The 16,805-nt window shown below is 42.0% G+C and overlaps 1 protein-coding gene across 1 annotated transcript; it reads right to left on the bottom strand.

The window, feature by feature from the left end:
* Nucleotides 1–6,295: 6,295 nt before the first annotated feature.
* Nucleotides 6,296–10,356, bottom strand: KCNA3 (potassium voltage-gated channel subfamily A member 3). The gene has a single exon (XM_072644301.1). The coding sequence runs from the start codon at nt 10,299–10,301 to the stop codon at nt 8,535–8,537; it is 1,767 nt and encodes a 588-aa protein (XP_072500402.1). The 5' UTR covers nt 10,302–10,356; the 3' UTR covers nt 6,296–8,534.
* Between the last annotated feature and the right edge of the window lie 6,449 nt (nt 10,357–16,805).

Raw genomic sequence — 16,805 nt, forward strand, 5'->3', positions numbered from 1 at the left:
TAGAGGTTCTTTGCTGTACTACTTGGATCGCTGAATAAACAAATCTTTATTGAGTTTTAAGAGAATAGAATAAGTCTGTTTCAGACTATTTCAATCTATCCTAAGTAAATACCATTATTATATCAAGATTGCTTCTTAAATACAGAAAAACCCTGAAGAGTAAAAAATGAATTCCCATGAAGCAAGCTTTCTCCACTTGCTTCTTCATCAAAATGGAATAATAGGCTCTCACCGACAGACATGAGGGGAACTCTGAGTGGAGAAGAATGCAGTTGCTTCTTCTTTTCTCCTTGTCACCCCACTTGATGGTGATCCCTGATATCCTTGAAATAAAAGTTATTTTTACAAAACAAATTCATTTTAGGTACTATAAAATACTATTTCTGCTCATCTAAATACTATAATGATAGTATTGGGGGTAGCCAGGTGGTGTAGTGAATAAAGTGCTGGCCCTGGAGTCAGGAAGACTCATTGTGAGTTCAAATCTGGCCTCAGGCACTTACTAATTGTGTGACCATTGGCAAGTCAGTTAACAATTTTCCTCAGTTTCCTCATCTGTTAAATGAGTTGAAGAAAGAAATGGCAAACTACTCCAGTATCTTTGCCAAGAAAATCTCAAATAGAGTCACAATATTGGACATAACTGAAGCAAATGAACAAGCACCACATAATACTGTAAGTTCAACCCTAGTTTGGCTGCAGAATAAGGTTTTCTCCAGCAAAAGAAAACCTTGAAAATACCCTACTAAGTCTTAGAAGGGCTGTTAACTGAATCAGTGTAAAGAATATCCACATTGATGAAATCACAGATCCTTGAAGTACACTGAAGCAAGAAGTACTACATCCTGCCCCAAATCACATGATAAAGTTTTTTTTTTACTTTAGCAAATCTGTTGTCTCTTGTCCTATTTAGATAAAAAACAGTGAAAAAATATTTTCAAAGAAAATGCAAACATCTTGAAGCAAATAGTTTAATTCCCAGAACTATGCTTTTGCTAAACAAAGCAGCTTACAAAAAAAATCAAGTTAAAAACAACAAAAATGTTAATTTTTTAAAGTACATTGTTGTTAAGACTTTGGGAATGGGAAAAAAATTATTCTATTGTGGATGGCCTATTTGGATACTTTAAAAAGTCCATGATTTCAATGGAGTGAGTATTCCCTCAACTAATATTTCTAGTAATTTCTTCATGTAGATTATGTCTGAAAAATTGAACCCTTGGCAGCCAGTTTTCTGGTGAGGAGTCAATTTTGTGAATTTAGCAGAATTGGTCTATACAGTCTGTGGCAGGGCCAACATTTGAAGTATTTCTAGCTTGGTAAGACCTACCAGAGCTTGTGCTTCATTGACATACCCATCAAGAACCCAACGAAACTCTGCACTTCAAGGAGGCATCCAAGTAGGACTTTAGTGGAGGGCAGTACTCATGATGCTCCTTTAATTTATCTGTGTATTATTTTAAAATGTGGACTGTCAACTGAGATAAGTTTTTTAACCATTAACATGTCACTAAAATTACATCTGCCTATAAAGATGAAAGTTACCTATAGCAATTGTCTAGAAGCCCCTGCTTCTGATAGCTCTTTTCTAGGATTAGGGCAGAAGCTTAGGCACAATAGTATGCTTCCATTCATTCCTCCCTCTTGTAATCCAGACTTCTCAAGCCTCAGAGTTTATGGACGCCTGCCTTTGTGTGAACCAAAGTAAAAAATGTGGTTACATTATGATACATAAAACCCCTGGAAAATTAGAGAAAAAATACATACATATACCCAAACTGGAAAATGACAGGAGGGGGAAAAAGCAAGAGTTTATCTTCAGTCTAAAAGCGAGAAAGAAAAAAAAAACCTCACCCACCCCCTAAATGTCTTTTTTTGCAGTTCTCACTTTGGAATGATATGTCATCCTGTTTCTCAAGTTTTTAGACTTGGGGCAGAAGAAGGTGTGCATAGTGCCTTGTAATTCTCACATGGGAGGGGTTATCATTTTTTGTTCACAGCTGAAAGGTGGGAAGAGCTTAGAAGGGCTATAAGAAAAATTTAAATGTACAGAAAATTAAACTTATGGTTCCTATATAAATGAAATATGAGCAGATATTACATAAATGAAGTTGCTATAATATACAGGATGGTAAAATACTTGATATAGATATGCATTGGAATTGAATGGTTCTCAAATAAACCATAACACTAAATTTCTTTTTTATTGTGCATTTAAAAATCTCAATTTTTGACATTTAATTTTGTAGTTTAGAGCAACTGATGTAGTACCCTCCCTGTTTCTGTCAAAGCACCACTGTTTTCTCAGTCTCTTGGTTTACAACCTTGGTGTTATTGTTGAATCCTAATTTCATTCAGTTCAGCAGCCAAATCTTGTTATCTCTACCCCTGCAATATTTCTCATCTCTAACTCCTTCTCTCCATCCACTCCACCACTATCTTAGATCGGGCTCTCATCACTGACTCCTGAGACAGTCTTCCAATTAGTTTCCCTGCTTCATCTCTTTTCACTCCATTCAATCCTCCAGATAGCTACCAAGGAGATTTTTCTTAGACTGACCACGTCATTCCCTTCCTCAAGACCCCATAGTGGCTCCCTATTGCCTCTAGCATAAACTATAAATTCTGTGTTGTGTTTTTAAAGTACTTAACAACTTGGCCCAAATCTTTTTTATGTCTCATTTTGCATTAGTCACCTTCCTGACTTCTATTATCCAACCAAACTGGTCTTCTCTCCATTTCTTAACATGGTGCTTTATCTCCCATTGCTTTTCTTTCACACTGGTTGTCTCTCACACCTGCCCCACATTCCATCCTTACCTCACCTCATAGAATTCCTCTTCATTCCAAGATTCAACCCAGACATCATCTCCTACCCTAAACCTTTCCTGATTTCTCACAACTGCTAGTGTCCTTCCTCCTTGTTACATGTAAAGTCCTCAAGAGTAGGAATTGTTTCATTTTTTGTATCTGCTGCCCCAGTACTTTGCATGGTACCTGACTCATAGTGGGTATTGAATAAATGTTTGTTGATTGAACGACTACCAATCTATATTTCTAGGTATGTTTAGTCATTCCACGATGGTGCCAAATACAAATTAATATTGTTGGAACGAGAATAATATTATTGTTCTATATGTGTAACTTCTGACTCATTAATTACAAAAAATGCACTTTAATTTGTTTTTCCAGTGGTTGTATTAGATGTCCACTAATCCACCCACATGCCTTCACCAGCGCCTTCTTGTGACCAACATTACACATTTAATAATAGCTAACATTTATATAAGGCTCACCATGTGCCAGGCACTCTGATAAAGACTTCCTAATTATTTTCTCATTTGATCCTTACAACAACTCTGGGAGATAGGTATCATTATTATCTCCACTTTACAGATGAGAAAACTGAGGCAAACTGAGGCCCAGGGTCACACAATTAATAAGGGTCTGAACTAGGATTCCAACTCAGGTCTCCCTGACTTTAGATCCAGCACTCTATCCATTGTATTACCCAGCTGCCCACTTATAATACACAGGGTAAGTAATTGAAGGAAGACGTGTTGTCCCTGGCCATAGGATATAGTGAAGTTAATTAGCAAAACAAATTTTAGTTCATCTGTACCATGTTCCAAATTGGTCACAAATCCACATTTTATTTATGGAAATGAAGTGTTCATTTAGCAAATTATTAAGGGCATTAATGAAACAGGCATAATTTTTCTTCCATGTTTTAAGTGTACCTAATAATTTAAATTTATACTGTGCATTGAATTACAAGAAACTTTGCAAACATCATGTCATTTGATCTTTATAATAACCCTGCAGAGGAGGTAGTACAATTATCATTCTCTGCATTTTACAGATAAAGAAACTGACTTGCTTTATTTACATCTCTGGCATATAGCAAAGCCAGGATTCATATCCAGTCCAGATTTCTCCCCATTATAAGAAAAACTAACCTGAGTTTGATGCTTGTCAAGCACTTTACATACATTATCTCATTTGAGCCTTACAACGACTCTATGAGGTAGATGCTATCATGAGCTTCATTTTACAGATGAGGAAACTGATATAGTTTAAGTGATTTGTCCAGGGTTCCACGGCTAGTAATTTTCAGAGACAGGATGCAAACCTAGGTCTTTCTGATTCCAAGTCAGCACTCTATCCATTGCACCACTTAGCTGCCTAACAGGCTATCCCTGAACACTGTGTGGCTATACAGATGCTAGAAAGAATAATGAAATGATGACTTTATATTTATTTTCATCATCTTTGTCCAATGAGATTCCCCCAAACTTAATTCAGACCTCCTCCCCTTGAAAAATAAGAAAGAATCCAATGTGTATATTGCTATCTGAAATGGTGTTTCAGTTAACCAACAAAAATAAAAGTGTAAGAAGATGCCAAACAATCATTCCCTAATACCAGGATTAAAAGATTTTGCACTAATATTAGAAAAAATCAAACTCATCTTAAAATTGAAAAATATCTGATGTTCTTTCTGTCAGATTCTATTAAACTGACTATACTTTTCAGGTATGAGATTAAATGAATAAGTCCCTTAAGAAGATAATCCTTTATAACCAGAAAAGCCAATCTCTTCAGCCTTATAAATGAATAGGTGGTAATTAATTCTATTGATTAAATATTGACAATTATTAAAGGGTTAACTTTCATTCCACTAGATGGGATAATTTTTATTTGGAGAAGAGATCTTTTCCAAAATTTATTAATTTGCTTACAAAGGATGGAGCTGAGCTCAAACGGAAAGCTACATGTAAAAACTTTACACCTCTTAGGTGTTTAAAAGCAATGAAGTTTGGTTATTTTAAGTATATGAAATTCATTTATGAAGATAATACATTGTTCCATTGCAAGTGAATTGTAAATTAATTATACAGGTCTTCTATGTAATGATCACTGACTGAGGCTACTTCTTTGCAAAATCAATCAGAATCTTAGAACTTGATGGGTCCTTCACTGTTTATACATATGTGTATGTATGTTTATTGTGCATATGTGTATGTATACATATATGTATGTGTATGTATACACATATATATTATTAAATTGAGGAAGGCCTTCAGAGCACTGGAAGGACCTCCTATGTTGAATCTATGGGAGAACATGGGCAATGGATGGTCAGCCACTGAGAGGTTGCACTCTGTATTATTGGTGGTGAAAACCAACCAAATTTTATCCTACCAAATTTTGGTTAAAACACCCAAATTTATGAAATTGCAGGCCCATTTGAATATTTGTGGCCATTATTATTTTAGACAGTAGGCAACATGGGACCAGGAAGACTTGGGTTCAAGCCCCACCTCTAACAGTTACTGGTTATATGATGCTGGAAAAAATTACTCAACCTCTCAGTCCCAGTCTAGGCAACTTTTTAAGATTATAAATTGCAGAGAAGGTGACAATCTGTAATGGGAAGAAGAGTTTCTTCCCCCAGATTGACCTATATTAGTGAAATAAGAGGTCTAGTCTCAATTCCTTCCTATTCTTTTAAGTAATAAAAAGAAACCAAAATAGTGGGGGTTTTGTTTTTTGTTTTGTTTTGTTTCCAGTAGCTAATTGTGATAAAATGTCACACTAAATGATTATTACTAAGTCTTTCTTCTCTTAAAAAAAGCATTATATCCATATTTCTAGATTATATGATCAACACAGAACTTGACCAGTGCTGGCATAACCTTTGTTCATCTACAGAACTCATCTGTACATTTATATTTTCTAAATAAATGTAAGATGCCCAATGAACTTTGTTCACCCTTATGTTCATAAGACCTTTTATTTAGTATGTAAAAACAGTTCTAACACTTCACCATTCCTACAGTATTTCCAATAAATAACCACTAAAAATGAGCCACTGTGGAAATGTCTAGTCATTTAAGATGCAGTAAGTTTAGATAACAGGTAAACATCAGTATAAAGGGCATTCTACTGAGCAGCCTAGGAAACATTTAAGGAAATGAACTCCACTGAGATGCATTGAGGGATATAAAAAATGCTGACACTAAGGATCAATTCACAGAAGAAGCCAAATGAAATTACATTTTATCTCAATTCTCAACATTACTGAGTATCAGCCTCATCTGACAATCTCCCTTTTCCACCAATATTCCCATCCTATCCTTTCAAATAATACCCCACTGGATGACATGAGGTACACTTCTTTCTCCCTGAAAATATCTTATGAATAGGAAAACACAGTGATAAAGCAAAAGACAGAGATGATTCTATGATAAAAATCACAATTTTAAGACAGAAAGTAATTTTCCAGTATGAGTAAGAAAATAAACACAACCCTTTATCACTTTAATGGTCAATATCCCCCATGTAAAAGAACAAATGACATCTAATCCCTGTGGTTAAATAACACCAAGAATTAAAAGGTTAACATTCAGGTTACATAAAAGAATAAGTTAATTTCTGGAGGGAAAAAAGATTCTTTTGTGACTTTAAAAATGAAATGTTATTATGACTTGATTGTAATGATCAAGCTAGTTCCAATTACATGGACAGTAGTAGCACTTTCTCTATATTATTATAATGCACTGGAAATTAAAATTGGACCAATTATCTCAAAATGAGATGACTGTCTCCTATCTCTGCAAGAGGAAATAGGTTATTGGAAATAGTCACTTGGACACTGCATGGCTGAAGGGTGCATAAGCAGCAATTTTCAATCCTCCTTTACATTAAACAAAGCAAACCAATGGAAATGGAACAGTGTCCATTTGGTTACCAATGGAAATGAAATGTTATGGTAGCCAAAGTTCTAAGGAAAAATGTATTCCATCTTAACATGGTATTTGTGTGAAACTATTTGTTCTTCAAATGACATTGCAATTCAGGGATAAGAAGCGTTTGTCCAGTTCCCTGTGCAAGCTTACTCTTCTCAACAGACAACACAAAGCTCACCTGATTCTATCTGCTGTCTGGCAACCCCTGGCTTGTAGCTGAAACAGGCAGGTATTTTCCCCAAGGTTTGGTTACTTCCTGTCCCTCCTCTTTATCAATTGTCTTTCATTTTTCCCCATTAAAACTTGAATACTTTGCATTTTAAAGGTTTATCTAGCTCTTCCAGTGTTGTGCAGCTCAGACAATGTTAATTGTTGTTGGGGGTCTGAGTAATTTTTTAAAAGAGAACTCTGGAGGTCATTGTAAGTTTTTTAAGGTGCACTAATTGAATCTTTAATTTGTATAAGGATTGAACACAATGAAATATGCTCTTCAATATCATTTATCTGCCAGAAATTTCTTGAGGAGGGAAAACTGGAGGCAGTGTCTTTTAAAATTATTGCCTATTAACAGGTGTTTGATTCAGGACATGTCTCACCGTGGCTTATATAGCTAACATTCCAAAGATGATAATTTTCTTCTTAATTCAGTGGATACTTAGATGACTCCAATGATTTTTTTTTTCTTGTAAAAAGTTTGATGATTGCTAGTACCCACACCTCAGATTATCTAAGATTAACTTTCTTTGTGCGGTTTACTCAAACAGCGGTTTTCCTGTGAAATCATGTAAGTAGGAACCATCTGGAAAAGGTTACTGTGGAAACAGCAAGGGGAAGCAGGGGGTGGGGCTAGAGAGAGATGCCATGACAACCTTTTTCGGGTTTCCCAGGAAACGACGGTTGCTATAGGAACTGCATCACTCAGGTCCGAATTAGTAACTTCCGCTGGAAGGGGTGTCTGTCACTTTAATCTTCTTGTGATATTGCAGATGCTTATCTCTCAGATGCATTAGGGAAAAAAAATCGTTTCTCTCAGCAGCCCTGAAAACATTGCTTTTTCTAGACTACGATTGGTTTTGGCTGGGGGGCGTGCACAGGATTTCTTCGCAATGATTTAATGTTAAACCTAACGCTTTCCAAATACTTAAGCAGTCCGCAGGGTTAGACTGCAGTTAGTCAAATCATTCACTCTTGAGTTGAAGAAAGCATTTTCTTCAGAAATGTATAATTCTGGGAAGGGGGATTTCAAACGGAGAGTTCAGATATAAACTGAACAAATTTACAACGGATTTACAAATCACTGCACTTAATTAGAATTTAATTGATCGATCCTTTAGGCTAGGCAATTCACCTACAAGCACAATAAACAATGCTAGAAGGTCCTCCCACTGACTGGTAAAAAAACAAAAACAAAAACTGCCTTTAATTATGTAGTTAAACCCGCTACCCAAAAAGCACTTTTAATTCCCCTCCCCACCTACATGTTTCATTGTTTCAGAGCGTACTGGAAACCAGAACTAAAAGTCCCAAACAGCATTTCCGCTATTTGCAAGATTAAAATGAGAAAAAAAAAAATGGGGAGCAGAGGAAACGCAGCCCATTTGCAAAAGACACCTGTTTTGGTACGAAGCAACACGGGACAGGGGCGGGGTAGATGAAGGACGTGTGTTTTCCATATTCTTCTCTGGATGAATGGTCTGGAAATGTATAAAAACGAGGGCACACACAGACCAATGGGGCACGTTCCACACAATACTAAGCATAGCATGTCACTTGTATCATGTATTAAACATCGGTGAATATCTTTTTGATGTTGACACACGAGTTGGGATTATTGTTCGTGGTGCAGGTGGCCGTGGAGTTTCCCGTTTTGAAGGGGGCTGGAGGGAAAGTGCTATGGTTCATACCCGCCTCCTCGATCACCATGTATTCTGACTTACTCAGAGTCGAATTACTCCGAGCTTTCCTTAGCTCTTCCACTGAAGAGGAGAGATGCTGGCAGCTCCCCACGTGCATATACTGGGCTTGCTCTTCACCCTCCGTCTCTCGGTGATAGAAGTAGTTGAAATTGGAAACAATCACTGGCACCGGCAAGGCAATCGTCAGGACACCAGCGATGGCACAGAGAGATCCCACAATCTTGCCCCCGATGGTCACCGGGTGCATATCCCCATAACCTACGGTGGTCATGGTCACCACAGCCCACCAGAAGGCATCAGGAATACTGCTGAACCCAGAAGTGGGGTCGTCTGCCTCAGCAAAGTAGACAGCGCTAGAGAAGAGGATGACTCCGATGAAGAGGAAGAAGATGAGGAGCCCCAGCTCCCTCATGGAGGCCTTCAGGGTCTGCCCCAGGATCTGGAGCCCTTTGGAGTGGCGGGAGAGTTTGAAGATGCGGAAGACCCGCACCAGCCGGATGACCCTCAGGATGGCCAGGGACATGGCCTGCTGTCCATTGCCCTGCCTCTCGGCCAGCTCGGTGCCCAGGGTGATGAAGTAGGGGATGATGGCCACGATATCAATCAGGTTCATAATGTTTCGGGAGAAGGTGGCCTTGCTGGGGCAGGCGAAGAAACGCACCAGCAGCTCAAAGGAGAACCATATGATGCACAGAGTCTCCACCACAAAGAAGGGGTCCGAGAAGCTGGAGGCGCCCGCCGCGGAGCCCGACGTGCTGTTGGTCGCGGCTTCCAGGGTGTCGGGCGACGAGGAGCCCGGGTACTCCTTCTCGTCGCGGAACTCGGGAAGGGTCTCCAGGCAGAAGATGACAATGGAGATGAGGATGACGAGCACCGACACGATGGCGATGCCCCGCGCGGGCCCCGAGCTCTCGGGGTACTCAAAGAGCAGCCACACCTGGCGCTGGAAGTCCCGGCGGGGCAGGGGCCGCTCCTCCTCGCGCAGGAAGCCCTCGTCCTCTCGGAACTTCTCCATGGCCTCCTCGCCCAGCTGGTAGAAGCGAATCTCCTCGGAGAAGATGTCGATGGGCACGTTGACGGGCCGGCGGATGCGGCCCCCGGACTGGTAGTAGTAGAGGATGGCGTCGAAGCTGGGCCGGTTGCGGTCGAAGAAGTACTCGTTGCGAAGCGGGTCGAAGTACCTCATGCGTCGCTTGGGGTCCCCCAGCAGCGTCTCGGGGAACTGGCACAGGGTCTTCAGCTGCGTCTCAAAGCGCAGCCCCGAGATGTTGATCACCACCCGCTCCCCGCAGCAGTCCTGCTCCCCGCCCGGGCCCGTCCCGCCGGGCGGCCCGCCGGGCGGCAGAGGCTCGTAGCGGTCACGGTCACGGTCACAGCCGCCGCCGCAGCCCCCAGACGGAGGGCCGCCCGCCTCGGGCTCCAGCAGGTGGTCCCCCGGCACCACGGTCATGCTGGGAGGCAGCTCGGGGCCGGGGGCGGCCCCCGCGGCGGGCTCGATGTAGCCGGGGTTGACCAGGGTGTGAGCGCCGCCGCCGCCCGCCTGGGGCTGGGGCTGGGGCTGCGCCGAGGAGTGGGCGCGGTGGCGGGCGGAGGGCGGCGGAGGCGAGTGCAGGAGGCTCCGATGCTCGTCCATAAGGCAGCGGCGGCGGCGGCGGCGGAGGTGGAGGCGGCGGCGGCGGCGGCGGCGGGGGCGGCGGCCTCGGCCCCTTCACCGCCTCCCCTCGCCGCGCCCACCCTCCGCCCGCCGGCTCAGACCCGCCGAGCCTGCAGCCTGTTGCTGCTGCTGCAGCCGCCGCCGCCGCGAGGCTCCGTCTGGCTCTGCCTCGCTCCCCTCGGCTCTTCCAAAGACAGACAGCGCCCTCCCCGCGCCTCCCCGCGCCTCTCCCCCTCCCTCCGCCCCGGCCGCTCCCCCCGCGTGGCGCGCGCGCGGCGCCCCACTCCACTCACCTCGGGATTCCCGCCCACCGCGGCGGGGGCGCGCCGGCCCTTCCCGCCCACTTTGGCGGGAGCGCGCGCCCCTGTCCCCCGGGCGGGCTGTGGGCAGCCAGAGTTTCTTTCCCACCCCAGGGCCTCGGGAGGGAGCTCAGGGTCTGGGCTCTATCCCAGCCTGTGTGTCACCCCGGGCCTCCTCTCCGGACCCCAGGGAGCCCCATCCCCAGGCGGCTTAAGGGGCAGTTTACCTGTCTCTAACATCCTGCCTGGTCGGCTCTCTACCATCCCTAGCCTAGGGGCACCCAGAACCACGTAGGGGGTGGATTCTCAAAGGCTTTTCTTTCCTTGCTTCAACAAGTGCTTAGGAAGTTCCTACTAGGTGTCAGGCACTTGTGCGTGGTGCAGTCAGCCCACGCCAGCCCTCTGCCCTCTCCCTCTACGCCCCTCCCAAGTTGGGCCCTATCACTCCCCTCTCACCGCCGGGTGCGATCATGCCACCCGCAGCCCCAGTGTGAGCCCGGTGAAGGACGTGGCGTGTGCCGAGTACACCGAGCTGGCTGCGAGGTGCGTGCCAAGTTCCGTACTGTCCACTGGGAAGTTGGTGGAGCGCCTGTAGCCAGCGTACAAAGTGGAAGAAACCCCAGGTTAGGGTGCCAGGTACCATAAAGTATTATAGGCTCAGGTTATCTTGAGCTGTAAAAGACCCCGAGACCATCGAATCCAACCCCACATTTTATACAAATGAGGAAACTGAGACTCAGGCACCTTAAGGCTTTCCCAAGGCCACACAGGTGGTAAGAGTCAGAGGTAAGATTTCAACCCAGCACCTTTGACTTGGGGGCTGATGCTATCTGTCCACTCAACTCTGGGAGCAGGAAGATGAAGAAAGCAGTGGACAAGGGGGGACGAGTAAGAAACTGAGGGAGCCGGAAAGGAAGCCTAGGTGGAGTGGAAATGCTTCTGGTACAAATTCTAAAAACCAAGACATTTAAGTGCTGGGATCTTGGAGCATACTCCTGGGAAGGAGACCCATACCTGAGAGGAAGCTCTCATTTATCTCCTGCTAGGGTGAGACTGCAGGGAGGTATGGATGCTGCAAGCTGTCTCAATGGAATTCAAAGAAAATGGGTCATAAAAATCCTTCCAGGGAGTCCCTCCTGTCATGGGAAGATGCATTATGCATAGGTCACAAGAATGCTATAGCGGAGACTCAAAGAAATGGGGAAGAGCTCCACCTAATATGGATCTAGTCTCCAGTAAATTTAGGCTAGTTGGGAATGAAGATGGAAAACTAATCTTTTAAGTTATCTCTGCTAGCTAGGACAGAAACTGTTAAGAACTGCCTTTGGTGGATTAGTGGTGAAGAGAAATATATGGGTAGGTTTGAGGGCGACACAGGGAAAAGGAGATGCACTACAGGCAAACCTGTATGGTTTAGAAAACAATGACCTTAACAGTACAGCTCTGAAATGGAGAGGAAAGGCAGCTGCCTCAAGAATCCATATTTAATGTGTTTTCAGTGCTTTGTTGACTTCTCCTGTGGTAAGGAAGCCACTCTCTACTTGTTAACTTTCTCGTTCACCTAATCGCACCTCTGTTGCTTGACCTTTTATTTTTTCTAGGCTAGTCTCTTACATTTGTCCCTATTTTTCATTTAATTCGTTTCTCTAAATAGCCAAAGTCACTTTGAATTTAATCCTTGTTTTTCAAGGATTTAGCAAACCTACCCAATTTAGTGTCATCCACAGACTTAAAACATGTGTCCTCTATTCCATGATCCCAGTCATTTATAAAAATAGTAAATAATTCAGGGGACAGGATTGAGTTCTGTGGAACACCACAGTGTATAACTCCACCTCCTCACCCTGCAAATACACATCAGCCCGCACATAACCTAACAAGAAGTTTTAGTATTCCTAATAGTGTAGACAGTAGCAATTCTGTAATGCCACAGTGTATGCATTTTTAGGTGGGCTACTTGATCTTCAAAAAGAATTCCCACTCCACCCCTCTTGCTCCCAACCTAGGAGTGTATGCACTGTGTCCTTATACAAACAAGATGAATAAAATTGAGCTTAAAACATATTTCTGTTTTTCTGCCTGCTTTTCCCCTTCTGGCTCTCTGTGGTGTGGCACCTATCTGGGATCTCTTCACTGCCCACTCTACTGTACTCTCCTCTTTTTCCACTCATTTCTACCAATTTACTTTCCACCTGAGTTTGCATTGGATTCCCTCAGCTTATCCAAGTCAGTCTTAGACACAATAGACATTCGGTAAATGTAATGTGAAGGTAGTCAACCCTCAAAATACCTTTAACTCATAAATCTTCAAATAATAAGAATGGACATTTATAAAAGACTTCAAGATTTGCAAAATGTTTTACCTACCTTGTCTCTTTCAATCATCACTGTAACTCTGTGAAGCAGATGCTATTATCATCCCCATTTAATAGATAAGGAAGCAAATGGAGAGAGCCTAGATGGCTTGCTCTGGGGCAAATAGTTTTTTCTGGTAGGAGGTGAGATCTGAACCCCAATCCTAGGTCAAGTTCTCTAACCCTTAAGCAGAACTACTTCACTCCCTCATTGTGTCATTCACACTGTTTTGTGTAATTTACATACTTGACACCCGAAAATGAGTTTGATTTGCTATTGAGAAAACTCATAGAAAGGCAAAGACCCTGTTAATTTTCTGAGTCCAAATGTTTAATATACTCATGTGTCTAAACGAGAGGTGACTCATTCCTTGTTTCTCAGAAATTAGCACTAAAATGTGTTAGTCAGTGACAAAAAAGAACAGAGCCAAAGATGACCTGTGATGAATGGGCTCAGACTTCTTCACCCTGCTGAGAAGGAGCTCTGCTTTGGATAGGGTTATTTCCGTCCTTCTTCATGTCTTGTCTGACAGATTCAGACTACAGCCTCCTGCTAGGAACCTTTTAGAGTCAGAGAATTTTAGAGTTAGAAGGGAGCTTAGTGATTCCTTTTAAAAATATATTTTACAGATGAGGAAACTGAGTCAATCAGAGATTTAAGTGGCTGCCTGAGGTCACACAATGAAAGAGTTAGGGTTGGAAATTTAGATTTCCTCACTTCCAGTCCCAGTGAAATTGCTGCTACAGCACACAGTTAAATTCCCTGATGATAAGCATTTGTGGGTGCTTAATATGTGCTAGATTGGAAGGCTAGCTTGTTTGTGCCTGATTACTGACTATTCACTGCAATGTATATTTATCATAACTGAAAACCACTGCCTTCTGAAGGCTAGTCCTTAGCCTACAGGAAGTGAGCTGGTGGGCACAATCCAACCTTTGTTGGATATCAGTACCCATCACAACAAGTCAACATTGCAATTTTAGTAATAACACATGCCATTTATTTGACACCCCCAACCGAGTAGCTCAAAGTACTTTGAAAATGTCTCATTAATCCGTACAAAGCCCCTGGGGGATAATAATAATATTATTATAATGTTCAAGGCTAGAATTGTGGCAAAGCCAAAGGTTTTTCTGAGCATGTGCGGGGTTTCACCACTGCCTGAATGAAATCAAGAGGTGTGATTTAGATAAAATACAGAAGCAACCCATATTTGGTGGAGGGTTTTTTTTCTTTTGTGTGTGTGTGTGTGTGTGTGTGTATGTGTGTGGAGTTGGTTTATGTTCCTTCTAAGGGCTCCAAATAACACACCAATTTCTAGCCAACTGATGAGGAAGCCATCAGGAGGTTAACCCCAGAAAACTTGTAAGTAGTCTTGATGTAGGCCTATCTATCTATCTGTCTGTCTATCTATCTATCTATCTATCTATCTATCTATCTATCTATCTATCTATCTATCTATCTATCTATCTGTCTGTCTGTCTATCCATCTGTCTATCCATCTGTCTGTCTAATCATCCTTCTATCCATCTATGTATCATCTATCTGCCTTTCTATCCATCTATCATCTATGTATCCTCTGTCTATCCCTCTATCCATCTGTCTGTCAGTCTGTCTGTCTATCTAGCTATCTATCCATCTAGTCTGCCTATCATTTATAGATATAGATTTAATGACCATCTATTATGTGTAAAGTGTTGTGGAAATACAAAGTTGCTTGTATATGTCATAGTGATAGTTCTATGAAGTTCTATGAGTTCTACGAAGGCAGGAACCATATCTTATTTAAACTTTGTTTTACTCCCAGGAGCAAGAAGAGTACTCTACTCTGAGCAGACCCTAAAATTTTTTTTTGTTAAAATGTATTAAAGTGGAATGTGGTCCCTATATTTAAGGATGACTTTACAATACAGAAGGGAAGACAAGAAAAGCAAAATAGCAGTATATGTTAGCAATACAAAAGATGGAATAAGGGAGTAGTAATTGATTAATTATGTAACTAATTGCCAAATGATCGCTATAATGAGTTCAGAAGAGTGAGAGATTACTGTGAGCTGCTTGTGTAGAGGCTTATTGAAGGATGCAGGACTCAAGCTGGGCAAAAAAATTGTGGATAGAATTTGGATTGCTATGAAAGAAAAGAGATAGCAGGCAGAGTTTGAACAAAGATGTGGAACTGAGGAAACACAAATCCAGTTCTGAGAACCAGGTATAGAACATTTAGTTGAAGGACTGGTATTGGGCTGACTGTTGTGGGAAACAAAACTAAAAGGCCTTATTCCCCTCCTAGCTGTGCTTCTGACTTTCCAGATTTGAACACCATGCTTTCATTATACTCTCACCTTGGAATTTCCCTTAGTGCCCAAGGCTTCCTCACCAAAAACATCCATCCAGGCTGACTCACTCTGCAACAGCCCTCTGCTATAGTGGTCCTTTTATCTCTTTCCCCATTGATGAGTTTTCCTGAGGCTCCATTTGGGAAAGAGCCCAGACCAGTCAACCATTATTCTCCTCGTAGCGTGCTTCTGACTTTTGGGACTGCAGCATCATGTACCCATACTAGGTGTCTTCACCTTCATCCCTTTAGCTCCCTTTGGTGTTTTGTCTCTCCCCCTTCCACTCCTACTTGCCCCCTTACAATCTAAGTTCATAGAGTGAAGGGACTGTCTTTCTTTTTATTTATATTTGTATTGCCCACACTTAGCACAGTGCCTGGCACATAGTAAGTGCCTAATAAATACTTGTTGCCTCAGTTAGATAATGGAAGGCCTTAAATACTAATATAAAAAGTTGGGACTTTATCCTCTCGCCAGAGGAGGACTTGTAGGCTCACCTTGTCAGAGATATGTGAAAGCAAAACTCCTGCCTGAATAAGATTAAACTGTAATTGGGAAATGTTCAACAAAATGAATAAAATACAATACAATACAGATGATGTTAATTTGTGGTTTTCTAAATCACTATATGGCTGGCAGGGGTCTATTTCTATTTGAATTTACTAGGCAGTAGAGAACAATCGAAGGCTTTTGAATAAAGGAGAGCCATGATAAATGAAAGCAATATTTTAAGTAGATTAATTTAGCTCATTGAATTAGAGTAGGGAAAGCCCGAGGGCAGGATACCAATTAGGAGCCAGCTGTAGCACTCCAGTAAGAAATGATGAGAATGACTGAACTAAGGAGGTATGTGTGGGAATAGAAAAGAAAGGATAGATAGAAAGACATTTTGAAGGTACAATTAAGATGACATAGTGATAGATAATTCAATATCCTGTCTATTCAGATTTATTTTTTTTACTGCTACCCAACATAGACACCCTACTTCAGAAGCAATACGGAAGTACAATAGGAAAATGTTGAAATTAGAGCAATTGAAAGTTATGATCAAGGCAGTGACTTCATCAGACTTGTGTGTTTGGGAGTTTATTTTGGCAACCTCATGAAGAATGAACTCAAGAAAAGGGAGACTAGAAGTAGGGGGAACCAATTAGGAAGAAAGATATCACACTGCTCCAAGCAAGAGACAATAAGGGCTTTAGCCAGAGTGGTCACCACGTCAGTGGGGAGAAAAGGATAGAGCTAATAAATACTGCAGAGATAGAATGAAAAAGATTTAGTGTGTGTTCGCATGTAGGGGAAAGAGATGGAAAAGCTAAGAATGACCCCTATGTTACAAAGTCCAGTCACTGGGATGATAGTGGCCTCATAAGCACAGTTTGAGCATTTAATTGTTCTCTGACTGTTTCACGTGTTTTATTTAACCCTTTTCATTTAGATTGTAAACTCCTTGAGAACAAGGAAAGTATATGATACTTTCTAAGTATTCTTTT

Source organism: Notamacropus eugenii, chromosome 2 (assembly GCF_028372415.1).
Source record: "Notamacropus eugenii isolate mMacEug1 chromosome 2, mMacEug1.pri_v2, whole genome shotgun sequence".
Lineage (NCBI taxonomy): Eukaryota > Metazoa > Chordata > Mammalia > Diprotodontia > Macropodidae > Notamacropus > Notamacropus eugenii.

Bases quoted from the DNA above. Each gene is read 5' to 3' on its own strand.
- KCNA3 (XM_072644301.1), bottom strand. From the start codon at position 10,301: ATGGACGAGCATCGGAGCCTCCTGCACTCGCCTCCGCCGCCCTCCGCC.